The sequence below is a fragment of the Pantherophis guttatus genome, chromosome 2 (genome assembly GCF_059756535.1).
Source record: "Pantherophis guttatus breed Tessera chromosome 2, ASM5975653v1, whole genome shotgun sequence".
Taxonomy (NCBI): domain Eukaryota; kingdom Metazoa; phylum Chordata; class Lepidosauria; order Squamata; family Colubridae; genus Pantherophis; species Pantherophis guttatus.
The window spans coordinates 275796961-275818104 of NC_142064.1; the positions used below are offsets into that span (position 1 = coordinate 275796961).

The 21144-nt window shown below is 45.9% G+C and overlaps 1 protein-coding gene across 1 annotated transcript; it reads left to right on the forward strand.

Annotated features, from left to right (window-relative positions):
- The first annotated feature begins 3810 nt into the window (after positions 1–3810).
- On the forward strand, positions 3811–8098 carry LOC148115953 (vomeronasal type-2 receptor 26-like). Its single transcript, XM_087885321.1, has 3 exons — positions 3811–3822; positions 4140–4266; positions 7203–8098. Exons 1-3 carry the CDS (start codon positions 3811–3813, stop codon positions 8096–8098), a joined length of 1035 nt encoding a protein of 344 aa, XP_087741447.1.
- The last annotated feature ends 13046 nt before the right edge of the window (positions 8099–21144 follow it).

The following is a 21144-nucleotide window of genomic DNA, read 5'->3' on the forward strand; positions in this document are numbered from 1 at the left end:
CCAAGTATGATTGGACACACAAGGAATTTGTCTCTGGCGCATAAGCTCTCAGCATATATACAAGCAACAAGTGATAAATCATGATCATAATCACGAAATACAATCATCATATCATACTATAGATGCATTATATGCATCTCTCCTTTTGCACTCCCTTAAATCTTTCCCTTTCTTTAATAACATATTATCCTGTTAAATTGGTTTTGAAAGGGAATATTACAAGGTCTTCACTGTTTCGCCATCTTTTCCCACACTCAGTAGAATGTCATTTAATGCCTCTCTTCTTTGTGCAAGCAGGAGCAGGTTGGTCCAGAGAACAGGGCTCACCACCAAAAGGGCAGGCTTCCTACAACACATAAGATGCCAGTATGGGAGAACTTGGAATATGTACTCCATAGGGGAGTGTATGGGGTGGGCACAGGGCTGGGATTCTACTTGTTAAGACCGGTTTGGATGAACCGGCAGCTCCAATAATCAGCTGGGAGCGAACCGGTTCACTCCGACGGTAGGGGGGCCTGCCCGCCCACCCCTGCGCTTTACTGACCTATATCTTCTCAGCTGATTTGTGCAGCAGAGCAGATTGCCGCACCTCAGCTGTGTTACTCCCCAGTAGTAACGTGGAAAGTAAGTTTTCATAAAACTGCAAGTGTGTGCATCTGCGCAAAGTGCGCGATCACCGAACCAGTTGTTAAATCCCACCACTGGGTGGGTAGATGTTGTTGGGAGAAGTCACTCTCACAAATAACCTGCCCTATGCCATATATGAAGACTAATAAAGGTCGCAGAGGTCTTCACTGTGCATAACAAGACATGCCCATAAGTACCCAGGCTGTGCATTCAGGACAAATTGAAACTTTGGGACAGTCTTCATGTAAAGCCTTAACCTAATGAAGAGAAGGCTCAGGGAAGAGATGATAGCAGTCTTCAAATATTGAAGGGCTGTCACAGGGAAGAAGAGGATGTCAGTTATTCTCCATAAGCACCTGAGGCAGGACAAGAGGCAGTGGGTGGAAGCTCCTCAGAAGGATATTCAACCTGGAAAAAAGGAGGAATTTCCTGACGGCGAGAACAATTAATCAATGGAACAGCTTGTCTCCCAGAATTGTGGGTGCTCGATCTCTGGAAATGATCAGGAAAAGATTGGACAACCATTTGTCTGGGATGGTATAAAGACTTCTGCTTTGGGTTGTAGGAAGTTAGCACCCACCCCTTTCCTGGAAGAGTGAAATATTTTAGGAAATATGAAAAAGGCAGAATATTATATTTCCCTGGATAAGAAATGGAGAAGCATATTTTACAGACAAAGCAGCTCCCACCTTCCTGCCCCCACCCTTTGTCAATGGGCCATTAAGGCCTGGGCCAGTCTATTCTACATAACAAAGATCTACCTCCTTCAGGCAGAGCCATAGTAGGAATTGCCAAAGATCCAACAAAGATAGGATTAGCCTCCTACACAATATCAGCAGAAACTCACCACATGTGACCTGGGAAACACATGTGACCATCAGCCAGCAAGGCTAGCTAAGACCCCCACCCCCTGGGAGTCTGACAACCAATCAGAGTACTCTTTCTGGGCCCCAGGAAGTTCAAAGCCAGAGAGGGCATAAAACCTGAAAAACTCGCTGTATCTGCCCCCTTTTCTGTTCAGGAACTCAAGCCATGTGATCCTGTCCACCATTAAACCATCTTTCCAAGCAGTCTCCCTGTTTCCAGTGTCTTTTTCCCCACTTGGAGCAGAACCTAGAAGGATGTTTCTTCCAACAGGGTAGAGGATTGGATAGAGGATTTCCAAGGTTCCTTCTATTATTATGAGTCTATGATTCTCTGAAGAATCACAGACTGGATCTGGAAATTGATTTCACAGGAGGACTAAAATTAGACTTTAATGATATACGCTATAGTAGCAGAATTTTGCAATCTGCCCGTGCTTTTCCTCTCCTCCTTCTAATACTTCAGGGTAGAGTCAATTTGAGTCTCTTCTTAATCTTATCTCCCTTCCCAGGACCTCAGGAAGGTTTCTGACTTTATGAAATGGGTCTTGAACATTTCTTTCAAAAATCATCCCACTTTTTAGATTCACTTCAAAGGATACCAGGAACAGACTAATGGCTCTTCTTAAAAACTTCCAGTGAGCATTCACACAAAACACACAAAGCTTACACTTCTACTAAGAAGGCTATTGTAAATGAAATAGATTTGGGAATTGGACACAGACAGATAGAGGGAAAACAAAGAAGCTCAAAATAACCATGCTTTTTTGTTCAGTGTTCAATTTTGTGCAATGCAAGGCATAGATTACAGGCTTTGAAATCTCATGACAGAGCTTCCACATAGGGCAGGTCAAGAAAGAGATAATACAGAGATTCCAGAAATACTACTATACTTTCTAAGGGGATAATTAGATACTCTAAAAAAACCTGTGTGGAATTGGAATTGTCTATCTATTGCATATATACTGCATTTAATTATATTAGTAGGGTTATGATTCAAATATTGATCATTTTCTAAAATAAGCCTGAAATTTCATTTCTCTCTCATCACACAAACAAAGTTTCTTGTCACAGAAATCTGGATATCCTGCCTAAACATTCCTGATTTTTTTTTTTTTACATTCCAGCTTCATCCTTTCTTTGAAAACTCTGAGTTTTATAATAAATCCATAGATGGAGTGTATCTGGAAAAGAAAGGAGACTTGACGGCGAACCTGGACATTGTTATGTGGCTGCTTCAGAACAAGACAACTAGAAAAGTGGTGTTCGGCAGCCTAGAAAAACAGAGAACCCTGGATTTCAAGGTTACGGTCAATCCAAAGGGTGTGGCAGAGATCAATAAATTGAACAAGGTGGAGAAAATCTTCATTTTAGTCTTTCTGAATTTCTTACCAACAGGATAGTTTTCTCAGGAGAGTCAACATTAGACTGGCTAGTCTAAAGAAAAGAAGAATTAGGGGTGACATGATAGCAGTATTCCAGTATTTAAGGGGCTGCCACAAAGAAGAGAGAGTCAAATTGTTGTCCAAAGCACCAGAGGGCAGGACAAGAAATAATGGTTGGAAACTGATCAAAGAAAGAAGCAATCTAGAATTAAGGAGAAACTTCCTAATAGCAAGGACAATTAACCAGTGGAACAGCTTGCCTTCAGAAATCATGGGTGCTCCACAGGGGTGAAATCCAGCAGGTTCTGATAAGTTCTGAAGAACTGATAGCGGAAATATTGAGATTCGGAGAACCGACAAATACCACCTATGGCTGGCCCCAGAGTGGGGTGGGAATGGGGATTTTGCAGTATCCTCCCCATGGAGTGGGGTGAGAATGGAGATTCTGCAATATCCTTCCCCCAGGAGTGGGGAAGGAATGGGGATTTTGTAGTATCCTTCCCCTGGAGTGGGATGGGAATGAAGATTTTGCAGTATCCTTCTCCTGCCACGCCCACCAACCCAGTGGTGGGATTCAAGTAATTTAACAACCGGTTCTCTGCCCTAATGATTTCTTCCAAAAACCAGTTTGCCAAACTGCTCAGAAAGTTAACAACCGGTTCTCCCAAAATGGTGCGAACTGGCTGAATCCCACCACTGCACCAAGCCATGCCCACCACGCCACATCCACAGAACCGGTAGTAAAAAAAAATTGGATTTCGCCACTGGCGCTCCATCACTGGAAGTTTTTAAGAAGAGACTGGACAGTCACTTCTCTGACATTGTATAGGTTCTCCTGCTTGAGCAGGGGCTGGACTAGAAGACCTCCAAGGACCCTTCCAGCTCTATTCTATTCTAACATCCTCCAAGAAAGGCAACAAATTCTTTGGTTAGATATGAAGCTGTCTGTGAGAAATATAGCCATAACTATTTAAGGAAACTACTCACTAAGTCTTCTGTGAAGTACATTTGAGCCAGGTTAGGTTTGAGTTCATTTCCTCAAAGGGAAACCAAATGCATTAAACTTTACCTTGAGCTATTTAAAATGTGAATTTAGAACCTCAACTACAAATGGAAGTGTACAAAAAAATTAGAAGAAAAAGAAAGTAAGATTACTGAGTGCTAAACCTTTGCACTGGGCATCATCGACCCCTTTCTGTTTTTCCCTGTTTCTGAAAATTAAAACATAAACCATTTTCTGGATGGTCTTCCTCCCTCTGCTCAGCCCCTGCCTCCTTCCAGATGTGTGGAAAGCTGCCCTCCTGGATTCATGAAGGTGGCCCAGGAAGGGAAGCCCGTCTGCTGCTATGACTGTCTTCCCTGTGCAGAAGGAACCATCTCCACCATGGAAGGTGGGTGGCAGGAAAGAGGCAAACTTCTGGGAAGACCACATACCTTAACATTTTGCATGAGAGTATTTTGATAGGCCTTTTAGCAACTCGTATCTTTCTAACATATATAGTTTTTTCCCCCTCTGGACGTCATGAGAAATTTTTTTAGAGTCAGGTTGTCAAAGCCGTGTCATCGTGGCAGCATCTCATGCGATGTATTGGGACTTTTTTTCCCCTTTGCTAAACCGGGCATGGGCGTGGCCAGTGCGTGACACATCTGGCCCGCGGGCCCTGAGTTTGACAGCCCTGCCTTAGAGGATAAACTGGAAGCAGAACATTAAAAGATACTAGAGTAATGACAGCTTAGTATTAGCAGAGAGATGTCCTTATCTTTCATCTTCAGCATACCTTTCATATTTCAAATTTCTATTCACCCCATTTTCGTTCAAAACAACATATTCCAGGGAATAATAATATGGATTATGGCCTGAAAGTGAGGGGGAAGATGTGGGGCATGTCAGAAATCATGAATTAGGGCTGAACCTTCTTGCCCTAGTCCCATGATGGCGAACCTATGGCACGCGTGCCACAGGTGGCACATGGAGCCATATCTGTGGGCACGCGAGCGTTGCCCTAGCTCAGCTCCAGCACGCATGTGTGTGCCAGCCAGCTGATTTTCTAGCCTTCTGGGCCCACCGGAAGTCAGGAAATGGGCCGTTTCTGGCCTCCAGGGGAGTGGGGAAGGCTGTTTTCACCCTCTCCAGGCTCCAAGAAAGCCTCTGGAGCTTGGGGAGGGCGAAAAATGGGCCTACCGGGCCCACATTGCCATTGCGTGCCAAAAGTGGGGGGAGTGCGGGGGGTGTCGCAGGTACATGCACAGAGGGGGCGGGGTGCATTGAATTATGGGTGTGGGCACGGGCACGTGCGACCCCCTGCACTTCCCCCACTTTTGGCACACGACGGCAAAATGGTTAGCCATCACTGTCCTAGTGAATCCACTAAATGAAAGAGGAACATTTTTTGAATTTCTGCTGAAATAAGCTGTGCTAAGTGGTCCTTCACTTGAAAGTCATTCCATTCTAAGCAATCTCTATGGAGATTCTCAGTCATCCAGGTAAATCCAGAAAGTCCAGTTGCCTCTTGAAAAAGCACCTTTGGAACATTCTAAGCAATGTTTCCCCTCTGATTAATTTACTTCCATGTGACAGAAATCCCATCCTTCTCTCAAGTCCCGTGCAGGTGCCTGGCATGAATCTGTCCTGTTTCAAAGTTCAAACCCACACACTTTGCTCGGTGAGAATAGCAACATACTTAAGGCTAAGTACCGTATTTTTCGGAGTATAAGACACACATCCCCCCCCCCTATAAGATACTGAAAATTTGAGCGCGTCTTACACTCCGAATGTAGCTTTTTTTTTAAAGTTTATTTTTCAGCCCTAACGAGGTGTTAGTGAGTGAAGCGATCTTCTGGGCTTCGCCTGCTTTTCTCATTGCTGCTCCCTCTGACAATCAGCTGTGCTTTAGAAGCTTTTTTCCAGCCCTAACGAGGTGCTAGTGAGTGAAGCGATCTTCCAGGCTTCGCCTGCTTTTCTCATTGCTGCTCCCTCCGACAATCAGCTGTGCTTTAGAAGCTGTTTTGTATCCCCAACCAGGGGATAAAAAGTGCCCGCGCGCACTCAAAACCAGTGAACTAATGTGCTGAAGCCCACCAGACTAAGGACGCTAGCCAGATAAATACCTGGTGGGCAGAATGTTTTCCCCTTAATTTCCTATCCCAAAAACTAAGATGTGTCTTATACGCCAGTGCATCTTATACTCAGAAAAATACAGTATATAAACAGCAGACAAGGAAGGTAAACCAAAACAGTCTCCTAAAAAGAAATCTTGCCTGGGAAGTTTCAATGCAGAAGAATAAACAAAATCAAGTCTGAGACTCAGAAAGCCATGCCAGGTTTATTAACCAATTCTCAAAGTCAGAGTTATAGCAATAGCAATAGCACTTAGACTCCAACCCCCCCCCACACACTAAACTGCAAAGCCAGAAAGGTCAGAGACCACTACCCTAAGGGAAATGATAGTTTCTTGCTATCCAAGCATGAATGAGAGGGGCAAAAAAGGAAGGGAAGCTAACAAAAATTATTACCACAGACCAGACAAAAAAGCTACATCTCTATTCTGACCCAGCCTTCATGAGCCCCATTCAACAGCCTACTCGTGAGGAGAAACCCCTTTTTTATTTAGAAAGGCACTCGCTGGCAAAGCTCTAGCTCACAAGCCATAGCAGACTCTGAGTTCCCCACAGGGAGCTTCAATTAGCACTTCAATCCCAACACAAAGAGTCCTGAACAACCTGGATAGTGGCAAGGAAATCCTGGCAAGGAATCTGTTGGAGGGAAATCATCCAGAGCATGACCGGTTGTCTCCAACAACCAGGCCTCCCATACCCCTCCTCCCTCTATCCCAGCCAGGGAGGGGTTTGTTAACATTTCCTTCTTTTCCCGGATAGCCAGCCCTCAGTCCTACATTGCTCTCCCCTCCGCACTTCTCTGTGCATACAGACATCTGGGACAGGCCCCAGGTGTTCCTCCCCCTTGCTCAGCTCAGGCTCTCTCTGCATGAGCGTGAGTAGATGGGCCCTGCTCTGCAGGCCCTGATGGTAACCCAGGTACTACCTCTATCTCCTCTGACTCATCTGACGGACCACAAAATCTCCAGAACTAAATATGGAAATGCATTTTTAAAAAATGGCTTCAACAACTCCTTGTCTATGCATGGGAAACAAGTGGCTGGTTTCATCAGAAAAGCAGATGCCCTTTCAGAAAAAATAACTTGGAAGGGCCCACCGAGGCCATGAATCCTATACTTTGCTTATTTCAGTAAGCCAAACTGAGAAACATATTTTATCATTAGATAAAAGAATAAACCTACAGGTAAATATTACTCTTGCTCTTTTTCAGATGTGGAAAAATGCAGCAAATGTCCAGCAGACCAATATCCAAATAACAACCGAGATCACTGTATCCCCAAGATTAAAACTTTTCTATCCTATCAAGAAAAATTGGGGATCGTCTTGACTTCCATTGCCTTGTTTCTCTCTTTGATCACATGTTTTGTCTTGGGAACCTTCATTAAATTCCAAGAAACTCCCATAGTCAAAGCCAACAATAGGGACCTCTCTTATATCCTTCTTGTTTGTCTCCTGCTTTCCTTCTTCACTTCCTTCTTGTTCATTGGTAGGCCAAGAAAAGTTACCTGCCTTCTACGACAAACAACCTTCAGCGTCATCTTCTCTGCTGCCATTTCTTCTGTCTTGGCCAAAACCATCACAGTGGTGCTGGCCTTCTGGGCCACAAAACCAGGGAATAATGTGCAGAGATGGCTGGGAAAGAGTTTAGCCAAATCCATTATTCTGTCATGCTCTGGTTTCCAAGTTGTTTTCTGTAGCATATGGTTGGGCACTTTCCCCCCCTTCCCTGAGGCCGATATGTACTCACAATCTGGAGAAATCATTCTACAGTGCAATGAAGGCTCTGTCACCATGTTTTATGGGGCTCTTGGTTACATGGGGTTCCTGGCCACCATCTGCTTCACAGTGGCTTTCCTGGCCAGGAATCTTCCTGGCTCCTACAACGAAGCCAAGTTGATCACCTTCAGCATGCTGGTCTTCTGCAGTGTCTGGGTGTCCTTCATGCCCACATATTTGAGCACCAAAGGGAAGTACATGGTGGCTGTGCAGGTCTTCTCCATCTTGTCCTCCAATGCAGGACTTCTGGGCTGTATCTTCATCCCCAAATGTTTCATTATTTTCCTAAGACCAGATCTGAATACAAAAGAACATGTGATGTCAAAATAAAATAGAAACACGAGTTTTGGTAAACATGTTCCAAAATTTTAACAAGCAACCTTTGACATTTTAATGTCCCCTTTCTAAAAAAAAAAAAAAAAACCTTCCAGAAAATCCAATTTTTTTCAAGCCATGGTAGAAAAGGACAGTTTTTCCAGAATTTTTGTGCCATCGTGCAGGTCCACCATTGATGATAGTATGTTCCGTAGCCAGTCTTGCATTTCCAACATTTCGGGGAGTTGGTGGGGAACATTTTCGCAATTCTGGCCGGTGGGAGGTGCCATCTATAAAACATTTTAAAATTCTGGAAGAAAATCAAAACTTGGATAGTAGAAATAACTCAGAATCCAATACAGGGAAAACCAGAACAATTTCTGTTAGGAATTTCAATAGACAATTATACTAAAGAAATACAGTACCTTATATTGCATATATTGACTGCAGCACGTATTGTATACGCACAATATTGGAAGAAGGAAACACTACCAACGGAAGAGGATTTAATTAAAACAATTCTAGAATGTGCAGAATTAGATAAATTAACTAAAGAAATTAAGGGGAAAGAAGAATCAAAGTATTATAAGGTTTGGAGTAGATGGTATGAATGGTTGAAACATAAGGAAATAAGTTAAATGAATGAAGAAAGGAGGGGGAAAATGTGTATGATCTTTTGTTAGTAAAGAAGAAATGATATAAAGTAGAAAATGAACGTCAAATAAGTTTATACTTAAATATTTGTAAATATTGATGTATAGAAAGAGCAGACCGCTGTATATAGCTGAAAAGAAAAGTGATATTTTTCTTTTTTGTTATTTTTTGTTGTATGTATATGTTTGATTTTTAATGTGTTTTTAATGTGTTTAAAATAAAAAACTTTTTTAAAAAGAAAAGGACAGTTTTTAATAAATATAATTTCACATTTCCTCTTTCCAATCAAATCCATAGAAAATTATGTGACTGTGTATGAATGCTTGTTATGGTCTCGGAGACTGATTCCAAGACATATGGTACTAATACAATGAATTGTGTATTACCTAGACCAGTGATGGCTAACCTTTTTGCCATCGCGTGCCAGGAGAGGGGGGGGCAGGGGAGGGTCGCGCGCGCACGTGCCCACGCACATGTGTGTGCAACCCCCTCCCCCCTCCCCCCCCCGCTCCTGGCACATGATGGCCTGGTAGGCCCGTTTTTCTTTCTTACCTGGTTCCAAATCCTCTCTGTGTATCTGGGAACGGCGAAAACAGCTTTTCCCACTCCCTTGGAGGTGCTACGGCGGCTGAAAGGGCCCATTTCCCAACTCCCGGTGGGACAGGAAGTGACATTTTTTGCTGTCTCCAGCCTCCAGAACCTCTCTAGGAGTCTCTAGGAGACTCTCTAGGAGTCTGTAGGAGCCTCTCTAGGAGTCTCTGGAGGCTGGGGACAGGAAAAAAACGTCACTTTCTGTCCCACCGGGAGTGGGGAAATGGGCCCTTTCAGCCTCCGTAGGGCCTCCAACGGAGTGGGAAAGGCTGTTTTCATCGTTCCCAGATACACAGAGAGGATCTGGAGCCAGGTAAGAAAGAAAAACGGGCCTTCCCCACCCCCCCACCCCCCCAGGCCCTCCAGAGGCAGGAAACAGCCTGTTTCCCTACTTCTGGTGGGCCCAGAAGGCCCGAAAATCAGCTGGCCTGCGCGCACATGCGCCCCAAAGCTGAGTTGGCATGCCCATTAATATGGCTCTGCGTGCCACCTGTGGCACGCGTGCCATAGGTTCGCCATCACGGACCTAGACCTTTCCCTGTAGATTCAGCAGATAGTAAATCAAACATTGATGCCCTTTTAGATCCTTCCTAGGTGAACTTTAATTTCTCTTTGCCCAACATGATTAGAAAGAGGGATGAATCCCTGAGCTACAGAGTCCTTCACCCCATCAAAGTATCTCATGAGTGAGTGGCAAGATTCTGGTCCAGGGTACTCTCTACCTGCAACAGAATCAAGGTGTGATCTCACCTTAGCTACATGGTGGTAGAAATCCTTTCCAACTTCAGATTATAGCAATAGCACTTAGACTTATATACCACTTCACATTGCTTTACAGCCCCTCTCTAAGAGGTTTACAGAGTCAGCATATTGTCCCCAACAATCTGGGTCCTCATTTAACCAACCTTGGAAAGATGGAAGGCTGAGTCAATCCTGAGCCAGTGAGAATTGAACTGTTTTGATTATGTATTGTATGCTTGCTGGTCTATAAAAATAAAAAACTTTGGGGGTGGGGAAGAAAGTTTATTTTATTTTTATTTATTTCCAATTTATATACCACCCTTCTCCCTGAGGACTCAGGGCGGTGTACAGCCAGAATTAAGAACATGAAATACAAATATTAAAAAACAATTAAAATATATATAAATTTGGCCCAAAGATTAAAAATCACAAACCAATTAAAACTTTTAAAAAGTTCTTCTTAAGCCAGCCCGGCTTGCTGGAAAAAGTGGGTTTTAAGGGCACAACAGAAGGCACTGAGGTCTTGGATTCTCCTTATCTCTGGGGGCAACTGATTCCAGAGGGTAGGTGCCCCCACAGAGAAGGCCCTCCCCCTGGGGGTCACCAGCCTACACTGTTTGGCTGATGGCACCCTGAGGAGGCCCTCTCTGTGGGAGCGCACGGGTCAATGGGAGGTCGTCGGTAGCAGCAGGAGGTCTCGAAGATAGCTAGGCCCTAACAGCCTAGTTAGTTCCCAAACAAGGTAAGTCCACCAGGCAAATAAAATCTGCAATGCAGGAGGGTTCATGAAGTAAGAAGAGTCCAGAGTCCACAAGGCACAATCCAAAGTCAAGGCACGGCATCAGTCCAAAGCAAAATAGAATCCCAATGACCATGCAGCTAGGAAATGAACACATTCTGAGCATCGTCTCCATCAGTCTGCTGTGCAGCTTCCGGTGCAGCCCATCAAGAGGGACAAGGCTACCTCCTCACAAGTAGTCCGTCTGACCTTCATTGCTCTGGCTTTTCTCTACCCTGCTTTTTCTGGGATCAGGTACAGAAGGCAGTTCCTCTTCCTCATCACTGACTGGCTGCAGTTGCGTGCTTTCCCACCTGAAGCCTTAGGACTCTGCTGTAGCAATGCCTCAGCCAATCACTCTCAGCCAGTTGCTCTCCCATCGACCAGTCCAACTCACTTGGATTCGCAGCGCCCTCCACCCCCCATCCCCGCCTCAGAGCCACCTGACATGCCTGGGACTGGCTTATCCTCTTCCAAACTAACATCTAAAGAGGCATCTGGGGAAGTGGCCTGCAGAGTCATCGCAGATGTATCTGCATACTTTAAAGAAGGACATTAAAAAATGGGACGTGCAAAGAGGTTGATCGTTGACGTCAGCCTCTAGAAAGCAAGCTGGGGAAGAGTTTTAGTAAGACATACTGAGTAGGCCTCAAAGAACCCTACAGAGATATTACATTAATGCTCGTGGAATGTTGATTGAGATTCATTGCAATACAAAATTACTGAAACGTGTTAGATTTTCAAGCCGATGCTTGGAAGATGGGGAGATGAAATTGAGTTCTGATCCAGGGAAAACGTCTTAGAATAGAAGCAAGAAAAACAGAAAAAGCTTTTGAAGTTCATTACAGTAAATAAACTACAGTGGCTCTTGATGAAAGGTTGGGCTCAGCTCACTGTTTTGTGGTGAAAATCAGTATGATGAAAAGTTATTTGTGAAATGCTGAATTATAAAAATGCACATTGTAGTATTGTATACGTGGCATTAGGAAAACAAAGTCAATAGCCATATATATGCAACAGAAAAAGAACTGCATTATTCGTATTTGTAATTAGGTTCCTAGTGTTGGAAGAAACATCCTTCTAGGTTCTGCTCCAAGTGGGGAAACGGACACTGGAAACATGGAGACTGCTTGGAAAGATGGTTTAATGGTGGACAGGATCACATGGCCTGAGTTCCTGAACAGAAAAGGGGCAGATACAGCAAGTTTTTCAGGTTTTATGCTCTCTCTGGCTTTGAACTTCCTGGGGCCCCAAAAGAGTATCCTGATTGGTTGTCAGACTCCCAGGGGGTGGGGGCCTTGCTGGCTGATGGTCACATGTGCTTCCCAGGTCACATGTGGTGAGTTTCTGCTGCTATTGTGTAGAGGGCTAATCCTATCTTTGTTGGATCTTTGGCAATTCCTACTATGGCTCTGCCTGAAGGAGGCAGATCTTTGTTATGTAGAGTAGACTGGCCCAGGCCTTAATGGCCCATTGACAAAGGGTGGGGGGCAGGAAGATGGGAGCTGCTTTGTCTGTAAAATATGCTTCTCCATTTCTCATCCAGGGAAATATAATATTCTGCCTTTTTCATATTTCCTAAAATATTTCACTCTTCCAGGAAAGGGGTGGGTGCTAACTTCCTACAATAGGATAATACAAAGTTGTGGTAGTTGGCACTTTCCTGCTTCAAGGAAGAGAAACGTGTTCCAATCAGATAGTTCAGGGGTGGGGAACGATGACCCTTTTATGACTTGTGGATTTCAACTCCCAGAATTCCTGAGGCATCCATGTTGGCTCAGGAATTCTGGGAGCTGAAGTCCACAAGTCATAAAGGGGCCATCGTTCCCCACCTCCAATAGTTTTTGAAATCATGTCTGCATCTGAAACCTGAGAGAAGGCCATTCGATATTTGCCATGATTCATCAAGAGTTGTGCCCTCTTGTGTGGAGAAGAGACAAAGGCAGGCACAGACATTTATTAAAGGTAAAGGTTCCCCTTGCACATATGTGCTAGTCGTTCCCAACTCTAGTTGGCGGTGCTCATCTCCCTTTCAAAGCCAAGGGACAAGTAATGGGAGTTCACTCCATTACGCGGTACTAGGGATTCGAACCGCTGAACTGCCAATCTTTCGATCGACAAGCTCAGCATCTTAGCGACTGAGCCACCGGGTCCCTTTAGACATCAATTATATCACCATAAATTTATGATGCTTTATGAAGGAATCTGCAAAACGTTGGGATTAAGGTGACGTAACAAGTTTAGTTAATAGCTGGGATGCTATTGATGTAAAATATCTTGATCGCGGGAAAAAAATTCACAAATGGCTTCATACCATCCTGATTAGCAAACTGGTTGAATGAGGGCTGTTTGACAGAAAGATTATCTAGCTCCAGAGCATTCTTTAACGTGAATCTGAAGACTGCATTTTAGTCTTTCGGTTAATTATCGACTTCAGTTAATTATCACCAATGGCTGGTGTTGGAAGAAATGTCCATCTCGATTCAGTTCCAAGTGAGGAAGAAAGAGACTGGAAACATGGAGACTGCTTGGAAAGATGGTTTTTAATGGTGGACAAGATAATTGCCCATTAGGTCTTTGGTAGAGTGTTCAAAGAAGATAAAGGTGGGTGTTTACCAGCCTTCTCCGAAGGATTATGGCAGACTTCTGTTGGACTATTTATAAACTCTTGGTGATTCAACACGTGCTATGAATGAAAGGAATTCACAGACGTCAAAATAAAAAAGGGGGGGTTGGGGACTAATTGTGCGCTTTTTACTTTATCAGGAAGCCTAGGTCACAACAAGTACCATAGAGAATAGGCCCTGAGAATAGTGGACAATGCCCTTAAAAGAGAATTTACATCTCCAATTCTTTCCCTTTGGAAAAATGAAAACATTATAGCCAAAATGTCCTTCTTTTTCCCCCCATTATGTGCATTTGTGTTTGTATACACATTTATGCATTGCTTGAAGATTTTGTAATGTGAGGTTAATATCAGGGGTGAAATCCAGCAGGTTCTGACAGGTTCTGAAGAACTGGTAACGGAAATTTTGAGTAGTTCAGAGAACCGGTAGCGGAAATTTTGAGTAGTTCAGAGAACTGGCAAATACCACCTCTGGCTGGTCCCAGAGTGGGGTGGGAATGGAGATTTTGTAATATCCTTTCCCCAGGAGTGGGGAGGGAATGGGGATTTTGCAATATGCTTCCACCAAGAGTGGGGAGGGAATGGGGATTTTACAGTATCCTTCACCTGGAGTGGGGTGGAAATGGAGATTTTGCAGTATCCTTCCCCTGCCATGGCCACCAAGCCACACCACGCCCAGAGAACCGGTAGTTTAAAAAAATGAATTTCACCACTGGTTAATACTATAAATTTGCAAACCTATGTGGCCTCTAAGAGTAGACAACGACTTAATCAATCAGAGTGGAAGGGATTTTGGAGGTCTTCTAATCCAGCCCTCTGCTCAAGCAGGTCACCCTATATACCACTTCAAACAAATACTTATCCAATCTCTTCTTCAAAACCTCCAGTGTTGGAGAATTCACAACTTCCGAAGGCCAGCTGTTCCACTGGTTAATTGTTCTCACTGTTAGGAAGTTTCTCCTTAATTCTAGGTTGCTTCTCTCCGTGATTTGTTTCCATCCATTGTTTCTTGTCTTGCCTTCTGGTGCTTTGGAAAATAAGTTGACCCCCCCCTAAGGTAGGAAAAGCGGGTCCAGCTAGATGATCACTGAAGGGCCCTCTTTGTTCATAGTATTGTAGAAGAGAAATTGTGCTTGCAAATGTATCCAGTTGAAATAAAAGGCAGGCACATTCCTTCTTTGATGTAGAACCAGTGAGAAGAGGCCCCTCAATTGTCAGAGATACAAGCATTTTGGGTGATTTACACTTTAAAGGTCAGAGAGACAAGGATGACCATATTGTTGTATCAACAAGAGATAATTTGAATCTATGCTTCAGTAATCTACATGAAGAATTATGAATGTTGGCAGAGAATAAAATGAAACAGAAATTAGGAAGTGTCAATTAAAAATGACAAATGTATATGACCATATGAATTGCTGAGTTAACAGAATCCTTTGTTTGAAAATGTATAAAGACTGAGGTCTCCATTTTATATTTTGCTCAGACTCTTTAGGTAGCAATACCTGTCTGAACCTTATTGCAATAATAAAGCTGACTCTGTCTGCCCAAAGGGATGTCTCTTAATTCCTTCCTTCCATAGCACCCCCACCCCCCACCCCTCTTTGTGGCAGTCCCTGAGATATTGGAACACTGCTATCATGTCATCATATAAAATAAATAAAATAGAAATAAAATTATTATTATTATTATTATTATGTCCCCCTTACTCCTTCTTTTCTCTAGACTGGCCATACCGAATTCCTGCAACCATTCTTCATAGGTTTTAGTCAGAGTTGGGTTTCAGCAGGTTCTGACCAGTTCTGGAGAACCGGTAGCAGAAATTCTGACTGGCCCCATCTATTCTCTGCCTCCCAAATCCCAGCTGATCTTGAGGAAATGGGGATTTTGCGGTATCCTTCCCCTGGAGTGGGGTGGGAATGGAGATTTTGCAGTATCCTTGCCCTGGAGTGGGGTGGGAATGGAGATTTTACAGTATCCTTCCCCTGGAGTGGGGTGGGAATGGAGATTTTGCAGTATCCTTCCCCTGGAGTGGGGTGGGATTGGAGATTTTGCAGTATCCTTCCCCGGGATTGGGGAGGGAATGGAGATTTTGCAGTATCCTTCCCCTGGAGTGGGGTGGGAATGGAGATTTTACAGTATCCTTCTCCTGGAGTGGGGAGGGAATGGAGATTTTACAGTATCCTTCCCCTGGGTTGGGGTGGGAATGGAGATTTTGCAGCATCCTTCCCCTGGAGTGGGGTGGGAATGGAGATTTTACAGTATCCTTCCCCGGGATTGGGGAGGGAATGGAGATTTTGCAGTATCCTTCCCCTGGATTGGGGAGGGAATGGAGATTTTGCAGTATTCCTGCCCGGGATTGGGGAGGGAATAGAGATTTTGCAGTATCCTTCCCCTGGAGTGGGATGGGAATGGAGATTTTACAGTATCCTTCCCCGGGATTGGGGAGGGAATGGAGATTTTGCAGTATCCTTCCCCTGGATTGGGGAGGGAATGGAGATTTTGCAGTATCCTTCCCCTGGTTTGGGGAGGGAATGGAGATTTTACAGTATCCTTCCCCGGGATTGGGGAGGGAATGGAGATTTTGCAGTATCCTTCCCCTGGAGTGGGGAGGGAATAGAGATTTTGCAGTATCCTTCCCCTGGAGTGGGGAGGGAATAGAGATTTTGCAGTATCCTTCCCCGGGATTGGGGAGGGAATGGAGATTTTGCAGTATCCTTCCCCTGGTTTGGGGAGGGAATGGAGATTTTGCAGTATCCTTCCCCGGGATTGGGGAGGGAATGGAGATTTTGCAGTATCCTTTCCCTGGAGTGGGGAGGGAATGGAGATTTTACAGTATCCTTCCCCTGGATTGGGGAGGGATTGGAGATTTTGCAGTATCCTTCCCCTGGATTGGGGAGGGAATGGAGATTTTGCAGTATCCTTCCCCTGGTTTGGGGAGGGAATGGAGATTTTGCAGTATCCTTCCCCTGGTTTGGGGAGGGAATGGAGATTTTGCAGTATCCTTCTCCTGGAGTGGGGTGGGAATGGAGATTTTGCAGTATCCTTCCCCTAGAGTGGGGTGGAAATGGAGATTTTACAGTATCCTTCCCCTGGGTTGGGGAGGGAATGGAGATTTTGCAGTATCCTTCCCTGGGATTGGGGAGGGAATGGAGATTTTGCAGTATCCTTCCCCTGGAGTGGGATGGGAATGGAGATTTTACAGTATCCTTCCCCGGGATTGGGGAGGGAATGGAGATTTTGCAGTATCCTTCCCCTGGATTGGGGAGGGAATGGAGATTTTGCAGTATCCTTCCCCTGGTTTGGGGAGGGAATGGAGATTTTACAGTATCCTTCCCCGGGATTGGGGAGGGAATGGAGATTTTGCAGTATCCTTCCCCTGGAGTGGGGAGGGAATAGAGATTTTGCAGTATCCTTCCCCTGGAGTGGGGAGGGAATAGAGATTTTGCAGTATCCTTCCCCGGGATTGGGGAGGGAATGGAGATTTTGCAGTATCCTTCCCCTGGTTTGGGGAGGGAATGGAGATTTTGCAGTATCCTTCCCCGGGATTGGGGAGGGAATGGAGATTTTGCACTATCCTTTCCCTGGAGTGGGGAGGGAATGGAGATTTTACAGTATCCTTCCCCTGGATTGGGGAGGGATTGGAGATTTTGCAGTATCCTTCCCCTAGAGTGGGGAGGGAATGGAGATTTTGCAGTATCCTTCCCCTGGATTGGGGAGGGAATGGAGATTTTGCAGTATCCTTCCCCTGGAGTGGGGAGGGAATGGAGATTTTGCAGTATCCTTCCCCGGGATTGGGGAGGGAATGGAGATTTTGCAGTATCCTTCCCCTGGAGTGGGGTGGGAATGGAGATTTTACAGTATCCTTCTCCTGGAGTGGGGAGGGAATGGAGATTTTGCAGTATCCTTCCCCGGGATTGGGGAGGGAATGGAGATTTTGCAGTATCCTTCCCCTGGAGTGGGGTGGGAATGGAGATTTTGCAGCATCCTTCCCCTGGAGTGGGGTGGGAATGGAGATTTTGCAGTATCCTTCCCCTGGATTGGGGAGGGATTGGAGATTTTGCAGTATCCTTCCCCTGGATTGGAGAGGGAATGGAGATTTTGCAGTATCCTTCCCCTGGAGTGGGGTGGGAATGGAGATTTTGCAGTATTCCTCCCCGGGATTGGGGAGGGAATAGAGATTTTGCAGTATCATTCCCCTGGAGTGGGGAGGGAATGGAGATTTTGCAGTATCCTTCCCCTGGATTGGGGAGGGAATGGAGATTTTGCAGTATCCTTCCCCTGGATTAGGGAGGGAATGGAGATTTTGCAGTATCCTTCCCCGGGATTGGGGAGGGAATGGAGATTTTGCAGTATCCTTCCCCTGGAGTGGGGTGGGAATGGAGATTTTACAGTATCCTTCTCCTGGAGTGGGGAGGGAATGGAGATTTTGCAGTATCCTTCCCCTGGTTTGGGAGGGAATGGAGATTTTGCAGTATCCTTCTCCTGGAGTGGGGAGGGAATGGAGATTTTGCAGTATCCTTCCCCTGGTTTGGGGAGGGAATGGAGATTTTGCAGTATCCTTCCCCTGGTTTGGGGAGGGAATGGAGATTTTGCAGTATCCTTCCCCTGGAGTGGGGTGGGAATGGAGATTTTACAGTATCCTTCCCCTGGAGTGGGGTGGGAATGGAGATTTTACAGTATCCTTCTCCTGGAGTGGGGAGGGAATGGAGATTTTGCAGTATCCTTCCCCGGGATTGGGGAGGGAATGGAGATTTTGCAGTATCCTTCCCCTGGAGTGGGGAGGGAATGGAGATTTTACAGTATCCTTCCCCGGGATTGTGGAGGGAATGGAGATTTTGCAGTATCCTTCCCCTGGAGTGGGGAGGGAATAGAGATTTTGCAGTATCCTTCCCCTGGAGTGGGGAGGGAATGCAGATTTTGCAGTATCCTTCCCCGGGATTGGGGAGGGAATGGAGATTTTGCAGTATCCTTCCCCTGGTTTGGGGAGGGAATGTAGATTTTGCAGTATCCTTCCCCTGGAGTGGGGAGGGAATGGAGATTTTACAGTATCCTTCTCCTGGAGTGGGGAGGGAATGGAGATTTTGCAGTATCCTTCCCCGGGATTGGGGAGGGAATGGAGATTTTGCAGTATCCTTCCCCTGGTTTGGGGAGGGAATGGAGATTTTGCAGTATCCTTCCCCTGGAGTGGGGTGGGAATGGAGATTTTACAGTATCCTTCTCCTGGAGTGGGGAGGGAATGGAGATTTTGCAGTATCCTTCTCCTGGAGTGGGGTGGGAATGGAGATTTTACAGTATCCTTCTCCTGGAGTGGGGAGGGAATGGAGATTTTGCAGTATCCTTCCCCGGGATTGGGGAGGGAATGGAGATTTTGCAGTATCCTTCCCTGGGATTGGGGAGGGAATGGAGATTTTGCAGTATCCTTCCCCTGGAGTGGGGTGGGAATGGAGATTTTACAGTATCCTTCCCCGGGATTGGGGAGGGAATGGAGATTTTGCAGTATCCTTCCCCGGGATTGGGGAGGGAATGGAGATTTTACAGTATCCTTTCCCTGGAGTGGGGTGGGAATGGAGATTTTACAGTATCCCGGGATTGGGGAGGGAATGGAGATTTTGCAGTATCCTTCCCCTGGAGTGGGGAGGGAATGGAGATTTTACAGTATCCTTCCCCGGGATTGGGGAGGGAATGGAGATTTTGCAGTATCCTTCCCCTGGTTTGGGGAGGGAATGGAGATTTTGCAGTATCCTTCTCCTGGAGTGGGGAGGGAATGGAGATTTTACAGTATCCTTCCCCGGGATTGGGGAGGGAATGGAGATTTTGCACTATCCTTCCCCTGGTTTGGGGAGGGAATGGAGATTTTGCAGTATCCTTCCCCTGGTTTGGGAGGGAATGGAGATTTTGCAGTATCCTTCTCCTGGAGTGGGGAGGGAATGGAGATTTTGCAGTATCCTTCCCCTGGTTTGGGGAGGGAATGGAGATTTTGCAGTATCCTTCCCCTGGTTTGGGGAGGGAATGGAGATTTTGCAGTATCCTTCCCCTGGATTGGGGAGGGATTGGAGATTTTGCAGTATCCTTCCCCTGGATTGGAGAGGGAATGGAGATTTTGCAGTATCCTTCCCCTGGAGTGGGGTGGGAATGGAGATTTTGCAGTATTCCTCCCCGGGATTGGGGAGGGAATAGAGATTTTGCAGTATCCTTCCCCTGGAGTGGGGAGGGAATGGAGATTTTGCAGTATCCTTCCCCTGGATTGGGGAGGGAATGGAGATTTTGCAGTATCCTTCCCCTGGATTGGGGAGGGAATGGAGATTTTGCAGTATCCTTCCCCGGGATTGGGGAGGGAATGGAGATTTTGCAGTATCTTTCCCCGGGATTGGGGAGGGAATGGAGATTTTGCAGTATCCTTCCCCTGGTTTGTGGAGGGAATGGAGATTTTGCAGTATCCTTCCCCTGGAGTGGGGAGGGAATGGAGATTTTACAGTATCCTTCCCCGGGATTGGGGAGGGAATGGAGATTTTGCAGTATCCTTCCCCTGGATTGGGGAGGGAATGGAGATTTTACAGTATCCTTCTCCTGGAGTGGGGAGGGAATGGAGATTTTGCAGTATCCTTCCCCGGGATTGGGGAGGGAATGGAGATTTTGCAGTATCCTTCTCCTGGAGTGGGGAGGGAATGGAGATTTTGCAGTATCCTTCCCCGGGATTGGGGAGGGAATGGAGATTTTGCAGTATCCTTCCCCTAGAGTGGGGAGGGAATAGAGATTTTGCAGTATCCTTCCCCTGGAGTGGGGAGGGAATGGAGATTTTACAGTATCCTTCTCCTGGAGGGGGGAGGGAATGGAGATTTTGCAGTATCCTCCCCCTGGAGTGGGGAGGGAATGGAGATTTTGCAGTATCCTTCCCTTGGTTTGGGGAGGGAATGGAGATTTTGCAGTATCCTTCCCCTGGAGTGGGGAGGGAATGGAGATTTTACAGTATCCTTCTCCTGGAGTGGGGAGGGAATGGAGATTTTACAGTATCCTTCCCCGGGATTGGGGAGGGAATGGAGATTTTGCAGTATCCTTCCCCTGGTTTGGGGAGGGAATGGAGATTTTGCAGTATCCTTCTCCTGGAGTGGGGAGGGAATGGAGATTTTGCAGTATCCTTCCCCGGGATTGGGGAGGGAATGGAGATTTTGCAGTATCCTTCCCCTGGAGTGGGGAGGGAATGGAGATTTTACAGTATCCTTCTCCTGGAGTGGGGAGGGAATGGAGATTTTGCAGTATCCTCCCCCTGGAGTGGGGAGGGAATGGAGATTTTACAGTATCCTTCCCCGGGATTGGGGAGGGAATGGAGATTTTGCAGTATCCTTCCCCTGGTTTGGGGAGGGAATGGAGATTTTGCAGTATCCTTCTCCTGGAGTGGGGAGGGAATGGAGATTTTACAGTATCCTTCCCCGGGATTGGGGAGGGAATGGAGATTTTGCACTATCCTTCCCCTGGTTTGGGGAGGGAATGGAGATTTTGCAGTATCCTTCCCCTGGTTTGGGGAGGGAATGGAGATTTTGCAGTATCCTTCTCCTGGAGTGGGGAGGGAATGGAGATTTTACAGTATCCTTCTCCTGGAGTGGGGAGGGAATGGAGATTTTACAGTATCCTTCTCCTGGAGTGGGGAGGGAATGGAGATTTTGCAGTATC